Source organism: Geotrypetes seraphini, chromosome 1, assembly GCF_902459505.1.
Source record: "Geotrypetes seraphini chromosome 1, aGeoSer1.1, whole genome shotgun sequence".
Classification (NCBI taxonomy): Eukaryota; Metazoa; Chordata; class Amphibia; order Gymnophiona; family Dermophiidae; genus Geotrypetes; species Geotrypetes seraphini.
This window is the reverse complement of record NC_047084.1, coordinates 162,949,566-162,967,865: the sequence shown is the minus strand read 5'-3', so window position 1 is coordinate 162,967,865 and position 18,300 is coordinate 162,949,566. Positions and strand designations below refer to the sequence as shown.

At 43.5% G+C, this 18,300-nt stretch overlaps 1 protein-coding gene across 2 annotated transcripts in view; it reads right to left on the bottom strand.

The window, feature by feature from the left end:
• Positions 1–18,300, bottom strand: part of TMEM131L (transmembrane 131 like) — a 300,995-nt gene that overhangs the window by 65,265 nt on the left and 217,430 nt on the right. For both annotated transcript variants that reach the window (XM_033940895.1, XM_033940905.1), the window contains exons 18-22: positions 16,878–16,987; positions 13,224–13,296; positions 11,892–12,034; positions 6,743–6,885; positions 1,695–1,881 (exon numbers count right to left, since the gene is read on the bottom strand). In XM_033940895.1, coding sequence (XP_033796786.1) covers positions 1,695–1,881; positions 6,743–6,885; positions 11,892–12,034; positions 13,224–13,296; positions 16,878–16,987 — 656 coding nt within the window. The remainder of the gene's footprint in view (positions 1–1,694; positions 1,882–6,742; positions 6,886–11,891; positions 12,035–13,223; positions 13,297–16,877; positions 16,988–18,300) is intronic.

Genomic DNA, 18,300 nt, shown 5'->3' with positions numbered 1-18,300 from the left:
AGGGCAAGCCTGAAAACCCAATTGGCCTGGTGGTCCTCCAGGACAGGGTTGGGAACCATTGATCTAAAGCATCCAGAAACTCTTTAGACCATTTAGAATCAGCTTGAAGAGGAATAGACATAATCTCAGACATTTCTCTCAAAAATTTAGAAAATTAAGATTTCTCAGTTAAAACAGGAAGCTCTTGAGAAGGTTGGTGAAGAGAATGCCATCATGGTCAGATAGAACAGGCTCTGGATCTGAATCATCCAGGAGATCTGAATCTTGTGTCGTTCGGTGTTGAAGAACCGGTACCAAAGGTTGAAGGTGTTTCAACTTCTGCAATACTTTTCCGACCTCACCGGCATCGAGTCAGGTGATATCTGAGTTGAAAAAGACCGGTGCCAGTGACTGGTAGGCGTCAGTTCCTGGTCAAGCAATGGTGGTATCGATGGAGATTCCACGGCCGGCTCAACTGGTGTCGAAGGCTCAGACCGGACTGGCACCGGTGGAGTCGATGTTGACATGGGAAAAACTTGAGTTGGGAGCAGAATTTGTAACTGGTCCCGTAACTCATCCCTAAGCAACTCCTGAATCTGTTGCTTCAAAGTATGCACCGGTACCGCTGGCTTCTTTGCTGGTACCTTTGGTGCGGTTCTACGCTCCGGCGAACATGATTATGTCAGATTATCTATACATATTATATTTGCTGCTTTTTTAAAGTTTGTTTTTTTAACTGTACTTAAAAGGTTTTATGGACTTATATTGTTTTATTTATATGATTCCGTACTGCCTTGATTATCCCAAAGGGTTGGAAAGGGAATCTGTAAATGATTCAATTGAAAAATACAACATAGGCCCATGGCGCAACAGTAGATGTTATTTGGAATGTAGGGTCGAAAGAAAGTGACATTAGTTGAAGGGATTTTTTTCTTTTCTATTATTTCAAAATTTCTGGAAATTTATTTATATTTTTGTCCAGAATGTAGTAAACTTATGTGCAAATTTATTTAATAAAGAATGTAATACAAACACTTACCCCTTCCCTCCCTCTTATCAAGCCGCACTGCCGAACAGTGCAAGCTAAATGCCGAGCCACCCACAGGATTGGCTCGGCATTTAACCCATGCTGCTTGGCAGCACAGTTTGATAAAAGGAGGTGTTAATTTGCAAGTATGTCCAAACCTGAAAGTATGCCGTGGTGTGGTAATATTTCTCCAAAAAGAATGATATTCAGAAGATCTATTCAGGGCAGGAGTGTAGGAAGATCACTCCTGCCCCAACTCACTGCTGTACCACCAGGTACTGAATGTGTCAAAGAGGGAGAGTAGGGTGGTGTGGGAATGGCTGAGACAGGATGCAGGAGGAATTGCTTTTGTCCCGGCCGTTCGCTGGATCACCAGAGCTTAAGGTAGGTGCCGGGGAGGCCTGCAATATCTGGGAGGTGGAAGCACTCAAATATAAACTAAAACCCCCCCCATTTTTGGGCCATTGTTTGACCCCCAAATCTTGGTTTATATTCGAGTATATAGGGTATGTTTTCTTTCCACTTATTTAAGTTTTTAACAAAAGTAAATAAAGTCCTTGCATTTATTCATTTTCAGACAAACTCATAAATGCATTATTTTTACAAAAGCAAGACTGGCCCAACGTGAAGCCATGCCATTGCTACAAGCGACCTCTAGCCTGGCCTAAGAAGTGTGCAAATTACTCACATGATACCAATCTCCCGGGAGGAATTCTCTGGCAGGGTGAAAGCTTGGCAGTCCAGCACCTCAAAGCCGAACCCTTGGCAGCTATATCCATTGATCTTCATGGAAGAAATGGATATAGGAAGAGGTCCTATGTTCTCCACTTTGAAATTCTTTCTGATGGACAAAATTTGCTTACTGTTCTTCAGTTCTGTGATGAACAATTAAAAAAAAAAGGGTAAGACAAAACAAAGCACACTGTACCATACCTATCAAGTACAAACAATGTTGAACAGAAAACTTTGAAAATAAATTTCTCCCTTTATTTTATCTACAACCTGTGTTTTTCATTATATCACTCTATTTTAGGCTGCTTTGGTCAAGTCACCTACCACACTGCAATTGCTTATTTATACAGTGCTAAGAGAGACTCTTCCTCATAAAGATTAGTCTTTAGTCTACACAGAGTCAAGACAAATAAGAGATTTCTACCTGCAGAAGTCAAAAACAAAACCACTGCGGGATTTCAGGAACAAAAATGCATAACTGATATTTCATAGGATATTCTAGAAAAAATTCATCAAAACAGACAAGAGAAACATGCACACATTTGCAGGTTCTTGGTTACTCAGAAGATATATTTGGGACCTACTGTTTGAAATGCAGAGGGAGCCATTTCTGTCATCAGTAGTAAGAAGGGATGGCCAACAAAGGCTAGATTTTCAAGACAGGTCTTGGAGGACCACCAGCCAGTTGGGTTTTTAGGATAGCCCTAATGAATATGCATGAAAGATATTTGCATATAATGGAGGTGACAGGCATGCAAATCTGCCCCATGCATATTCAATAGGGCTATCCTGAAAACCTGACTGGCTGGTGGTCTTCCAGGACAGGGATGGGAACCACTGGTCTAGTGTATATTTAATTTTCATATATTTCACCTAAAATACCTCTATTAATTTACCTAGTTGGGTCATCCTAAATACCAAACCAGCCTGTGGACTCTGAGGACCAGAACTGGTTATTCTACCCCCACCCCACACACAAACTCTTTTCAGATAATCATTTCTCCCAAAGGTAGACTAAGCACAAACACGTGTCTGTGACATACTCTCTTATTATCTATAACACTCATCCCCTGGGATATACTTTGGCATTAACACTAGAGAGAACTAAGAGGTTAGGGAAGGGAAGGAAAGGAATGGAGGGAGGGGTTGGTATGAATGAGAAGGCTGGATAGTTGCATGATGAGTTACTGTACTGCTGAAGGTAGGGGTTGTATAGGGAATGCTTATTGTTGAAACCCTCCCCCCCTCCAGAAAATTTAATTCTTACCTCGATAATCTTTATTTATTTAGATTTATATCCTGTCCTTCCCAGAAAGCTCAGAACAGGTTTAAGGTTAACATTCATAGTATTACATTACAGGTTAACATTCACAGTGTCACAGGGTTACGGTTAACACTCATAGGCCTAGATTCACTAAGCCCAAGGATCGGATCCAATCCATGAGCGATCCGATCCGTGGGCAGGGGACTAATTTACAAAGCGTCCTTATGCAAATGAGGACGCTCGGAATCACGCCCCCAATCGACTGCACAGATCGCTGAATAGCAATTCCGACACTTGTGCAGACCATCTGCAGATGGTCTGCACATGCTTACAGAGCAGCGACCTTTTTTTTTTTTTTTTACTTTTTATAGTGAGCCCATAGTTTTAACCCGCTTTAAACCCGCGGGTTAAAACCACGGGCTTGCACTGTGGGGGAAGGCCAGGAGAGTCGTGGAAGAAGCAGTGTGGCAATCGGGGCAAACAGCAGGAAAGTCGGGGCAGAGAGCAGGAGATGCAGTCGGAAACGACATGAGCGGTTGGTCCCCAGCAGTCGCTTGTTTGTTGATTGGCCAGCCATCGGCCAGCCCAGTCGATGTTCAAGTTTTTGGTTAGTGAATCGCTACCTGCCTATTTTACATGCCTTTTCCCCTCATTTGCATGCGCGGATCAGATTGGATTGGAGGATGATTGACTACGAGGTCAGTGAATCGGGTCGGAGGGAAATTGGCTCGCTAAATGGTCGGAGTGAAACTAGCCCATAGAGATACAATAATAGTACATAGGGTTACTGTTCAGCAGTGCATAGTGTCATGACTTTACAATCAGGTTGCGCAGAGTGTGGAATCTATCTGATAGCACAATCTGACATAAATGTTCCATAGGAGTTGAACTTGGTTTGGAAAACATGACAAACGTAACTGAAATTTTTAGCCACCGTGACATACAATCTAACAGATACATTAGGCATAGAGGTAGGTTTTTATAGCTTTCCTGAAGTTTAGAAGGCCCTTTAGGGATTTGATGTGAGGCGGCAGATTATTCCATATTAGAGAATGACACGGGGAAAAAAAATCTGTCCCCGTCACTGCACTGTCCCCGGCCCACCATCCTCTGCACCGCCCCGTCACTGCCATCCCTTTCACCGCCCCGTCACCGCCACTGCCATCCCATTCACCGCCCCGTCACCGTCCCTGCAGCATCCATATAAGCCTTAGTACTGCAATATTTAGCTTATTCCTTTCTTATAAATCAAAGTTCCTGCTGCTGAACTAGAGAAAGAGATGTTCAGCTGGCAGGGCTTTGTTTATAAATTTTTATCAACACAACTAATATACTACTTTATCCTAAAGCAAAAAATAAATAAATAAATAGAATTTTTTTCTACCTTTGTTGTCTGGTTTCTGCTTTCCACATCTTCTCATTCAATTCCTTCCATCCACTGTGTGTCTTCTCTCTGCGTCTTCCATTTGCTGTTACTGTGCCTCTCCCTTCACCCCCTCCCACAATTGGTCTAGCACCCATCTTCTTCCCTCCGCTCCCCCATAGTCTGGCATCTGTCTTCTTCTTCCCTTCCAGCGTCTTCTCCCCACTCTGCCTTCCACATTTCCAAGGAAGAGAAACTTTTCCCTTTCACCCCCCTCCTTCCTTGTGTGAGCCGGAACACGCGGTCCCTGCAGCCCCCACCCGCATGGCGGCTCGATCGTTTAACCAGCTTCCTCTCTCCAGCTCTCCTTAGTTTGCCGGCTTTCTTTTTCGGCGACCGGCACGCTTTCAAAGAGCCGCGCATGCGCGGCTGCTCAAAGTTCAATCTTCTGCTCTGCTGCAATTTCCTGTTTCCGGTTGGCTCAGAGCAGAAGATTGAATACTGAGCAGCCGCGCATGCGCGGCTCTTTTGAAAGCGTTCCGGTCGCCGAAAAAGAAAGCCGGCAAACTAAGGTGAGGTGGAGAGAGGAAGCTGGTTAAACGATTGAGCCGGCGTGCGGGTGGGCAGGTGGGGGCTTCGGGGACCGCACGATCCTTTATGCCTCACTGCGGTGACAAGACCATTCACCGCTCCATGGGGTGGTGATGGCCTTGTCTCCGTCCCCGCAGAGGCTGCTAATTTTCATTCCCCGTTTTTGGCGGGTTACCCGTAGCTAAAAGCGGTAGCCGCGGGTAAACCGCCACCGTGTCATTCTCTATTCCATATGTACAGTGGTCACGCATACATGTTAGTATTCTTACATGCACAAATGGTGCCTAAATTTAAATGCCCTGTTATATAAGAATGAGGGGCTAAGGGCTTAATGGAGTGAAGCCCTAAAGTATATATTTTCAAGACAATTTAATAAAAAGGCCTCTTACTGCCCAACATGTCTCCCCCTTTATAGACGCTTCTATTTAGGGCTGTCTTGAGGGCTTTATGGGTGGTGGAGCCCACAGAGTGCCAGGGAGATGAAGGTGCAAAAAACCATCGTCTCTCCTGCTTTGCCCTTCGTGCAATAGTCAGAACGGGGCTGCTAGGGGGAATATCGCACAGGGTGCGATTCTGGCTCAGAATGCTAATGATTCTATTCAATGGGAATAATTCTGACAGTGCTTTATTTTGAGTTAACCTTCTACCATAGTAGTCTCCAGTGCATGGCACCTGAAGTCCTCCATGGCAGCTCTCAAACAATTGGGCTGAAAAGCTCTTCAAACAGAATTAGAATTCAGGGGTTAGTGAGGTGAAAGAGGGACTAGGCAGGGTCTAGGCAGAAACAGAGACCCAGATGCACAAAGTTCCCTCAACCGAGTAAAAAACACCAGGTTGGGAAACAATTTACTTTTACCGGGCAATGTAGTTTACCCCAATGCCTTCTTGGAAGCCAGATGCAGTCCTTCCAATGGAATTTGGACTGTAACTGTGCTGAGCAGGTTATCCCATTGAACCACGGATTCTCAACCCAGTCATCGAGGTACACCTAGGCAACTAAGTTTTCATGTTTCCCACAATGAATATATTCATGAGATACATTTACATAGAATGATGGTAGCGCATGCAAATTTCTCTCATGCATATTCATTGTGGATATCCTGAAAACCTGACTGGCTGGGTGTTGGGAAGACTGGGTTGAGAACCCCTGCATTAGACTAATTTAATATGTTTCTGACTAGCTTTCAAGGGCCATGACCTCTATCAAATTAAAACCTACCTTGCATTCTACTGACCACATATACAGTGCTCCTCTGGTCATTTGCGGATAGTGATTCGCGGTCCCAGTCATTTGCGGTATTTTCCGACTGCGAATGACTGGGCAGGAGAGGGCAGCCGGAGCGCCAGCGAGTGAAGGAAATCACTCGCGGTATGCTCCGACTGCCTCTTCCTCCAATAAAGTTGGGCCTCACCAATCAGGAGCTGCTTTGACACGCAGCTCCTGATTGGTGAGGCCCGACTTTAGTGCAGGAAGAGGCGGTCGGAGCATACCGCGAGTGATTTCCTTCATTCGCCGACGCTCTGGCTGCCCTCTCCTGTCTCCCCCGCTGAAAACCGTATTCACGGTTTTTCAAGATTCACGGGGGTTCCTGGAATGGAACCCCCGCAAATATCGGGGGGAGTACTGTACTGTACTTGAGGACCTGAGTTCGGCCATACACCATTGCCCATTAAAAAAGTAGCTATGAAGACACATAACCCTCATACTACCCCAACACACCCTCCCCACACACCTTTTATATGCCATTGGATATCTGCAGTGGTCAAGATCCTGTTTTATACTCACGCTGTCTGCAGTCCATTAGTGTAGACTCTGGCACCTTAAACCGAAGAGATCCCCCTGTGCCGGGCAGTCGTCCCCCCACCTTGAGCATCTCTCTGGCTCCAACTCCTTCTAAAGGGACTGCATCGAGCACAGTCAAGTTATTCCTTAAAGAACCCAAAAATCAGAGTCAAACACAAACTCAACAAGAAGACATTCAATGACAAAATGAAGAAATGTGATAAACTAATTTAAGCTTTTTGGAATATCAGGAATATCAGAAGAGACTCCAAGACAGGATTACTCTGTATCATTTGAAATTAATATAATCTCAGGCATAAGCAGCTCAGTCCCAAATAATCTGGTTCAGCACAGCTAACATATACATAAAAACATAAAAGTTGACATAAATAAGAGGACCTAATATTACTTTAAATATTTTTGAGTTCGGGGAGGTTGAAATTCGAGAGCTGTATATTTCTAGCTGGTTCAGAGATAAGAGTCCGGCCACCAGCGTTCAAACAGTTATCTGTTGTTAGCCTTGGCTCTTGAATATCATGTAATTGCTCTACTATTAGTGTTTTATAGATTTTCTGCAGTAGTTTGGGGGGCTTCTCTGGTTGTTTCTTTGGCTGGGGGGAGGGGGGTGGGGCAGGGTTAAAGTTTGATACTTGCGGTTCTGTAACCCGCAATTGTTTTACGTTTGTTGTGTTGCAATTGCTACGTATGTCTTTGTCTACCAATTAAAACAGATTTGATGTAAATATTTTTGAAAAAGATTTTCAATGTTTATGAAACAAATATAGGTTGCTATTTAACAGCTATTGGTATTTTATTCCAATACTGAGCCACTTAAAAAGAAAAGAACTCTCATTCTCTTAAAATAAACAAATCTAACAAAAAATAATACGTAGATCAAAAGGTTTTCTTATTTGATGGGATATGTATTAAATCAGTCAAATACATAGGTGCCATTCCGTTAAAAATTTTAAAGACAAGATGATTTAAAACACTGTCTGCGCAGGTACTGGCAACCAGTGAAGTCCTATAAACACAGGAGTGAAAATCAGATCTTTTCAGCCCGGCACTCAGTCTAACAGCTTTGATCTGAAGGAGCTGAAATTTTTCTAATAACTGACAATATCCCAGTATAAACAGAGTTACAACAATCAAATACAATATCCCAGTATAAACAGAGTTACAGCAATCAAATTCTGTACTAGAAGGCCAAAATTATCTTCCCTAAAGCATTGACGGATTGACCTAAATTGTTTGTCTAAAGAAAGCGAAGTTACTCACCTGTAGCATGAGTTTTCTGAGGATTGTGAGACATAAGTTCTCACATGTGGATGATGTCACCAAAGGAGCCCCAGTGCAGACGCCGCCCAGCATTCAATAAACTTCTGGAAGATGCTTTCCTCACCCATTCGAGACTCACATGGTACCCTCAGTTGAATAAAATAAAAGCATAAAGAATGCAACTGCTAGGAAAGGACGAAGGGTATTGTCAGAACTTATGTCCTGCTGTCCTCAGAGAACATCTGCTACAGGATAAAGACAAATGGGAATTCCTAGCTATCAGGTTCACTGAAAGCAAATAAGAACGTTCAATAGGAACTTGTAACGGCAAAGCCAATTACAACCAAGAACACTGCCAACAAAAACAGCCCTGTTGTGAATATGCAGCTTGGAAAGGAAAAGAATGGGTGGGGTTAGATTCTAGACGCTGAACAAATTCGGCACAACTGACTGACCAAACCAGGCTGTCACATGAGGTGTTCTGCTAAAGGTAGCAGTGAGAGGTGAATGTGTAGACTGAAGACCGCATTGCAGGTTTGCAAATCTCTTCAATAGACGCTGACCTTAGGTGGGCTACCGACACAACCACAGCCCTGACATTGTGGGCTATGAGACCTTCAAGAGTCAGCCCAACCTGGGCATAAATAAAAGAGATGCAGTCTGATAGCCAATTAAATAAATGTGTTTACTGATGGCTGCCCCCATTCTGTTTTGGTCAAAAGAAACAAAAAGCTGGATGGACTGTCTATGGGCTTTAGTCCAAATAGAAAACTAAGGTTCCCTTGCAGTCCAAGGTGTGCAGGATGGGCATGAGGTTTTGGTAAAAATGTTGGCAGGACAACTAATGGAACTCCAACACAACCTTACGAAGGAACTTAGGAAGTGTGCAGAAAACTACTGTTATGATGAAATTTTGTGTAACATGGATCAGCCACTAGGGCCTGCAGCTCATTGCTACAAGTCGAAGTGAGTGCCACCAAACACAAGACCTTTCAGGTCAGGCAATTCAGATAACAGGAATCATGGGGCTCTCATCAGCTGGGTGAGGAGAACTTTGAGGCCCCATGACACAGTGGAAGGCTTGATGGGGGATTTTGACAGAAGCAGACCTCACATAAAACAAACAACTAGAGGCTGTACTGAAATGACCTTACAGAGTTGGTCTTCAAACCAGACTTAGGTGCAGAAGGTACTCAAGCAGTTTTTGTGTAGGGGAAGAGAAAGGATCTAGGGCCTTGCCCTCAGACCAGACAGTAAACTTCTTCCATTTGAAAGTAAGCAAGGCCTTGGAAATATCCTGAAGCTGTTGAAAGAATGCAAATTCTATGCTTTCAACATCCAAGCCATGAAGGCTGAGATTGGAGGTTAGGGTGCAGGAGAAACTCCTTGTTCTGTGATATTGAAAGGCTGGACTTCGGCGTGCCAAAAAATCTTTTGGCTTTCTCTGGGGTTTTTTTCTGCATTTGAGAACAGATATTTCAGTGAGAGGGCTGATGGTCAGGACCAAGGTACAGTAGGAAACATAAGGACATAAGAATTGCCGCTGCTGGGTCAGACCAGTAGTCCATCATGCCCTTAGGTCAATGACCAGTTCCCTATATGAGTCTAGCCTTACCTGCATATGTTCTGGTCCAGCAGGAACTTATCTAACCTTTTCTTGAATCCTTGAAGGGTTCTTTCCCCTATAACAGCCTCTGGAAGAGCGTTCCAGATTTCTACCATTCTCTGGGTGAAGAAGAACTTCCTTACATTTGTACGGAATCTATCCCCTTATAACTTTAGCGAGTGCCCTCTCATTCTCTTCACCTCAGAGAGGGTGATCAATCTCTTTCTCTACTAAGTCAATTCCCTTCAATATTTTGAATGTTTCGATCATTTCCCTCTCAGTCTCCTCTTTTCAAGGGAGAAGAGGCCCAGTTTCTCTAGACTCTCATTGTACGGCAACTCCTCCAGTCCCTTAACCAATTTTGTCACTCTCCTCTCGAGTAGTACTATGTTATTTTTCATGTACGACGACCAGTGTTGGATGCGGTATTCCAGGTGGGGGCGTACCATGGCTCGGTATAGCGGCATGATAACCTTCTCAGATCTGTTTGTGATCACCTTCTTAATCATTCCTAGCATTCTATTGGCCTTTTTTGCTGCCGCTGCACATTGCACAGACGGTTTCATTGACCTGTCTACAAGTACTCCTAATTCTAAACTAAACTAAAGCTTAACTTTATATACCGGGTCATCAACTTCAGGAAGCTCGACTAGGTTTACAACAATTAGATAAAAACTAAAAAATGTAATAGCAAAGGTTTCAAAGAAATTAGTTTTCAAAATGTTTGGCAAATAGAAAAGTTTTTAGAAATTTACGGAAAGATTGGAAAGAACTGGGGCTCCTCAGAATTAAGGAGAGTTCATTCCATAGTTGAGAAAGTTTAAAAGCCAGAGATTGACTGAAGTCCTTTAATTTCTTTTCTAGAAGGAAATTCTAGTTTGAATTGTTGGATGCCTCTTGCAAAGGAAAATCTGTAAGCATTCCATAATAAGGGAACAAGGGGAATAAAAATGCCATATAAAATTTTAAAAAGAGATGCAAGTCTCTTTCCTGGGGGCTCTCTCCGAGTATAGCACTGGACATCCTGTATTCGTGCATATGATTTCCGTTACTGACATGCATCACGTTGAACCTCTTTGCCATTTCGCTGCCCATTCCTCGAGTGTGGTTATGTTTCATTGTAGGTCTTGGCAATCCTTCTGTGTCCTCACTACTCTGAAACAACTTTGTATCGTCCGCAAATTTAATCACCTCACTCGTCATGCCAATTTCTAGGTCGTTTATAAATATGTTGAAGAGCACAGGCCTGAGCACCGAACCCTGTGGCACTCCACTTGTGACGCTTTTCCAGTCCGAGTATTGTCCATTTACCCCCATTCTCTGTTTCCTATCCACCAACCAGTTTTTAGTCCCATGGCTTGCAATTTTTCGAAGTAGAGGTTCATGCGGGACCTTGTCGAATGCCTTCTGAAAATCTAGATATACGATGTCGACTGGGTCTCCCTTGTCTATATGCCTATTTACTTCCTCAAAGAAGTGCAGTTGTATCAGTCACAGACATGGTTCTACCACACCTTGTACACGTTTTAAACCTGATGAAATTTTTTTGTGATGTATCCAGAAAAACAGCCAAAGCAAAATCGAATGGCTCGATGTTTGACAAGTTATAGAATTAACTATTAAACTTTTTTTTTTTTTTTCAACTGGTGCTCAGGCCTAAGGTGGCCACAAGCCAAGGAAAACCCAAACAAACCTAGCAAGTGTCACAATAAAACTAGAAAAATAACAGGAACAGAATAAAATAAAAACTAGCAGGGTACCATGCTACTCACATGCGTCAACCTGGGTTCAGCCAAGGGAGATCTTGTCTCACCAATTTGCTTTACTTCTTTGAAGTGAATGTGAATAAACATGTGGATAAAGGTGAGATGGTTGATGTAGTGTATCTATATTTTCAAAAAGCTTTTGACAAAGTTCATCATGAGAGGCTCCTGGGAAATTTGAAACGGGCACGAAAATACAAGTGCATGTACGATCAGGCTTGCCAAAAGCTTCAGAATTTAATGGCAGCATCCACACCAAGGCACCATTGGTGACATTGCTCACGTGAGAATTATAGCCCTGCTTGTCCTTAGAGAATACCTTTTTTAAAGAAAAATACAAGTTATTCAATTCATTTAATAAACTTGTTTTAGTAATTGGGTTTATGGAATTCATAGATGTTTAAAGATGTACATGGTGCACAAGCTTACTGAAAGAACTTAATTCCGTCTTGCTTTTTATAAAACTAGTCCAATACTGAACATTTCCTTTATTGTTTAGGCCTACCTGATCAGGATAAGTGTGGTGACTTTCTTATAGTCCACCGGTGTGAAAAGCACACCAATCCTCCTGTTCTCCCAGGGTTGTAACTGCAGCTGAAGCACCTCCAGGCTGGTTTTCTCTCTTGCACAATCCTCCTGCTGCAATTCCTGCATCAAGCATTTACCCAAAGAGATAAGTCACTAAAGCAACTCTCAAAGCCAAGTAGGTTGGTGCTGCACCTTTGACAGAAAACTTAACAAAAATATTCTAACAGAAATTACAGGACAGGTGAGAACTCAGTGAAATCTTTGTTCACCATTACAACTTGGTTTTGTTTGGGGGGTTTAAAAAAAAAAAAATTTGGCTTGTCAGTTCCTCCTGTTTCTCCCAGCTCAGTTAAAACTGCTGCTGGGATTCTGGTACCATCAATCTTCATTTACATCTTTCCAGGATATTTTTTTTTCCTGCCTATTTTAATAGACATTCCACTGTTCCAAGTGCAGTCATTGCACAGAAATATAAGAAGTGCTAGTTTGGCATCCTGTGTCTGTCTTGCCTAAAATAAACAGCATAAAATCTGTTTTACTCTTTGGGATCTTGCCAGGTACTTTTAACCTGGGTTGGCCACTGTTGGAAATAATATACTGGACTTGGTCTGCCCCAGTAAGGCATGTATATCTGTTTCCTACTGAGTTCTTGCATAGCACTCACTATTCCATACGCATCTATCATGTTTCCTCTCTAGACAACAGCTCCCTACCTGTCCCTACCTTAAAAAGATGCAGCGTTAAAATGGAAGTTTTCCATTTTTTTCAATTAATGACCACATGCTAATGTTGCCATTAGTGCGCACCATTAAAAAAAATTACCACACAGAAACGTGATGGCAGATAAAGGCCAAATGGCCCATCCAGTCTGCCCATTTGTAGCATCTACTATCTCCTTCTTTTCCTAAAAGATCCCATGTGCCTGTCCTGCACTTTCTTGAATTCAGTCTTTGTGTGTCAAGCCTTTATGTGAGAGCTACTCCATCTCCTTAATCATTTCTGTCACCTTTCTCTATATCTTCTCCTGTTCAGCTGGACCTTTTTTGTAATGTGGTAACGAAAAGTGCACAAAATACTCAAGGGACAGTTGTGATGTGTCTCAATTCAGGGTCATTATTACTGTCCCTGCTTCTTTCTTTTGTTTTAGTAACAGCCCTGAGGCCAGAATCCTTCCAGATACTGGCCACCAGATAGCACCTTTAAAATTGAAAACTCCCTCCCTCCCTCAATGCGTTTCCACATAGGATAATCTGAACTTTGGTTATTGCTTCCCCCCTCCCAGCTCATGTCAGAATTAAGCACATCTTACCATTTGTGTGCACTCTCTCACAAGTCTGAATTCAGCTGTTGTCAAATTCATGGTCTGTGTGTCTATTCCAAACCTACATCAAACAAAACAAAGATCAGCAGCAAAATATGAACCCAACAGTGTTTATGTTTATTTAGGGCTTGATATACCACGGTTTCTGTGTTAACAGGTTACAACGGTTAACACGATATAGACTATTGGGTACTCTAAGTATTTTCCCCATCTGTCACATCTCACAATCCAACCATGGTACCTGGAGCAATACAGGGTTAAGACTTGTCTAGGATCACAAGGAGTGGTGCTGGGATCAAACCTGCAACCTTAGGGTGCTGAGACAGCAGTTCTAACCACTGGGACACTCCTTCACTCCAACAGGTGATATCCAACAGGTTTTTTAAATATTTAAGGTTTTTTCTTTTTAAAGTACCACTTGTAAGATCTATCAAATAGTTCATTAGGTCTAAACACATATACGTGGGTACAGTGTAACTGATCTGGGAGAATTAAACAAACCGACAGGCTACACAATCTATTGGAGGGGGGGGAGGGGGAAGCTCTTTTGGAGTTGCTTTGTAAATATTTAACTCCTACAAAAGTGTACAGTCAATACATTCTGCAGTCACAATTACCCAGATACTTGGTGTGAAACTAGTAACCAGTTAAATCTTTCATGGGTATATGGACAGAACCCTTTCAAGTCAAGAGCTGCAATACATGTAGTTCTGAGGCTGCTCTATATGAGGACCTCAGTCCTTTGATTCAGAGTTCTTCGATGCAAGGCTCAGGGCTAATGGCGGCCCAAATTGTTTTTCTGGTTTTTATGCTTCTTCTATGTCTCTCCATCCAGGCTCAGGACAGAAAGAAGAAAGTTGATTGCGGGGTTGGGGAGAGAGCTGCATGCAAAGGACAAGACATTTCTCAATAGACAAAAGAGATTGTATTTGGAAATTCTCACAACTTTGAGGATACCTTCCAAACAACAGCGTAGCTGTCCTAATTCTGCCTTGGTTTTCCCTCTTAAATCCCCCAGTCCCACTCCTGGCCCCTGAAACAGTTCCCTCCTCCCCTCCCCCCCCACTCCAAACCCTCCGGCCATCTAGGTAGGCCCCCTGGAGGTCACTGGGGGAAGGAGCAAAGCCCCCTCACTCCTTCCCTTTACAGAAGCTATCACAATCGTATGCGAGATCTCGAGAATCTCAGAGAGAGCAGGAACTAAGGCTTTGAGCATGTGCAGATGCTCAAGGCCCAGCAAAAAGGACGACAGATCTTCGGGCACCGGCATGTCCTGTGCATTGGTGCCGGGTGCCAGATGGGGGGTAAGTGATGTGTTCGGGTGGGTGATAGGTACGGGGAGGATGTCGGATCGCGGTGGGGGGCGGGCCATGCGAGTGTGTGTGGGGGGATTCCGGATCAAGCGTGGGGGCCCTTCATGAGCGGGGGAGCAATGCCAGTTCTCGGGGGGGGGGGGTAGAGCAGTGCAACTGGCCTCGGAGGGGGGAGAACGAATTAAGCGAGCTTCCCTTACTTTCTAATGGGAAACTCGCTTTGATATACGAGTAATTTGGTTTATGAGCATGCTTCTGGAACAAATTATGCTCATAAACCAATGTACCACTGTAGTATCTTGATTTGTTTGAATTATGAATATTGACAATCTAAAATCTATTTAGGGCTCCTTTTACGAAGGTGCGCTTGCGTTTTTAGCGCACGCACAAGATTAGCGCGCGCTAGCCGAAAAACTACCGCCTGCTTAAAAGGAGGCAGTAGCGGCTAGCGCGCTAAAACCACTAGCGCACCTTTGTAAAAGGAGCCCTTAGTTTTCAAGTGAATTTTGGTGTTTGTGAAAGACTCTCCACACTGATGCCACTGAAAGCCAAAGGGAAGGGAAAGAAGTTTGGAATTAGCTCACACCTTATTCAGCAGTAGCTCAAAGCAAATTCATTTAAGTTTATATTTTTGCTGTTTAAGATAAAATTGTTTCCAATTATATTTTAAGTGTTCCTCAGCTTGAGTGTTTTCTGTGGAACTTGCTTTTTTCATTCTTAGATTATAGTCCCTCTAAAACATAGAAAATGACGGCAGAAAAGGGCCATAGCCCATCAAGTCTGCCCACTCTAACAACCCTCCCCCAAGCTACACTCTATCAATCCTACCCAAGCTGCCCTCCTCTATGCTACCCTCGTAGGGATCCGACGTGGGCATCCCATTTATTCTTAAAATCTTGTATGCTGCTGGCTACGATCACCTGTTCCGGGGGCTCGTTCCAATGGTCCACCACTCTTTCAGTGAAGAAGTACTTCCTGGTATCCCCTCTAAAACTGCTTTGAGGCAGTTTAGTAGGAGTAATGCTGTCACTGCCCACGCTGTAACATTTGTGTGATAAAGAGGGGCTTTTTTTTTTGTGGAGCCGTGGGCTCTGAACGGGAGAAGCCAGGGTTCAAGTCCTGGTGTTGCTTCTCTTTGTGATCTTGGGCAAGTCACTTAACCCGAGCCAGCTCAATCTATGGACCAGGTGAGGCCCTGGCCAAGGGCGCCGGTTATAAAGGGCGCCAAAATCCCAGTCCAGTCTATCTTCACCCTTCTAGAGGGATAGATGCTGGACTGGGATTTTGGCATCCTTTATCAGTGCCCTGATCCAGTGCCTCACCTGGAGAGATTTGAGATGAGAGATACCAGACTGCAGAAGTGTGTGTGGGACAAGGGGGGTGGCACCCATGCAAAAGTTGGCTCAAGTTACCAAAGTCCTTTGAGACCGTCCTGCACACTTAAATCTCCATTTCCTCAGGTTCAAACAGGTTGTAAGGCCTCTAGGGACAGGAAAATACCAAGTATAACTGAATGTTCTGGTCTCACTACTGAGACTGCCAATTAATGCCAAACTGTGATTATCAGTCTGCTAGGAACTGAAACGAGGCAAAAAAACTCATTGTACTGATGGTTTTGGGTCATTATTGGCACGGGTCAGATTTATTGTTCATGCCTCGAAATTCGATCACATCACATCGATACTTCGAGAGCTACACTGGCTGTCAATTGGCATGCGGGTCGAATTTAAGGTTCTCTGTGTGATGTTTAAGGTGCTTCTGCATAATTGTCCTGCCCTTTGCGTGAGCTACGGTCTTCAGATAGTTCGAGTTTAGAAGTTTCGTCATTAGCAGCTGTGAGGCTTTCTGGGAACCATAAGTCCATGCTCTCTGTGGAACGCCTTACCTCTGTCTCTACGCCAATCTAACCTGCTCTGGCAATTTAGAAAAGGGGTGAAAACTGTGTTGTTTGCACGCTTCTTTGGTGCGAGCCTTGTGACAGCTTGAGCGATGGAAGTTCTTTTTTATGCCGTTTCTCTTTTGCTGTTTTGTACGTGTTTGTGTGATTTTGTATGTGATTTTTGTTCCCCGCTAAGATTTGTGGATAGGCAGGTTATAAATAATTTAAAATAAATAAATAAACCCAAGGGTCAAAGACTCTATAATCTAGGCCAACTTCTTGAGTCAGAATTGCTCCACCAGTAGAAGTCCATGTCCCTCCTACCAATCTATTTATCTGGATTTTTTTTGTTTTTGTCATCTTTCCTTTGGAATAAGGATGGTGAAAGGGCACATGAGACTTTGAAAGAAACAAATATCTAGCAAGGGGAGTCAGAAGTGTATGCATTACCATTTCTTCAACAGGCCAAGTGCAACATGGGGATCTGGATAGGAGGACAGAGGAAGCAGCTGTACTGTGACCGGAAGAGAGGAAGGATTCCTTATGAGAAAATACTGAACCTAGACAAATAAAGAATGAGACCCCTGTAAATAGCAGTAGTGGAAAACAAAAAAAAGTAGATCTCAGATAGTCAAAATCACACATGCCATGCAAACCATTATATACAAATAGGTCAAAAACTCTGTGGGGACGATACCTGACTGGCAGTAGCCAGGGTTTCTTTAAACATCGACTTCTGCCAGCTGAATTAGACCTGAATATCCAGTGTCAGGTGCTATCTGGGCACCAGTGTTGTCTGCCTGGGGGGTTTGGTAACACTCAGAAGCCATTTGGGTATGGCTGATATTCAATGCCATATTCACATGGCTAACCAGATATAGTTAGGACCATTTTTTAGGCAGTCCAGCATGTCCAGTTAGCCATCCAAGCACTGGCAGTGCCCACATAACCCCTAGCTCCATGCTAACACTAATGAAAGGCCACCACAGCAGTTGAAGCAGATATCCAGTGGCACACTCCTCTTATTGACCTACAAGTGTGTTCACTCTGCAGCTCCTCAGTATCTCTCCTAACTTTTCCTATACGCCTCCCCAGGAACTCCCTTCATTGGGTAAGTCTCCCTAAACTGTACCCTTCTCCTTCACTGCCAACTCTAGACCACGTCCCTTCTATCTTGCTATAGCGTAGGCCTGGAACAGACTGCCTGAGTCAGTATATCAAGCTCCGTCTCTGGCAGTGTTCAAATCCAGGCTGCTTTTAACTCCTAACTCCGACCAACCTGTAAAGTACCCATGTCTATTTTGTCGCTCTCTCTCTCTAATTCCCTACCCAAACTGTCTTGTTTGTCTGATTAGATTGTAAGCCCTGTCAAGCAGAGATCGTCTCTTACATGGTTAATATAATGTACAGTGCTATATGCATCTGGCAGTGCTAGAGAAATAATAAGTATTATTATTACTAGGTATTTAGATTGTAAGCTCTTTTGAGCAGGGACTGTTTTCTTACTCTTTGTGACTCTGTACAGCGCTGTGTGCGTCTGGTAGCGCTAAAGAAATAATTAATAGTAGTAGTATTTATATACCACCTATCAAGGTTATCAAAGCGGTTTACAATCAGGCATTTATCTAATGCACCTGGGGAAAAGGAGGATTGAGTGACTTGCCTAGGTTCACAATGAGCAGTGTGGGGTTTGAACCCACAACCTCAGGGTGCTGAGGCTGTAGCTCTAACCACTAGGTTACATACTTCTGAATCTCTGCTCCTGGGCCAGCAGCACAATTTAGCTGGGTAGGAACCTTGTTTAAGCTTTCCTAGTGTGTATTTGCAAGGGGTCATACACAGGTGTGAGGCAAAGATGGGATATAGGTGGGGT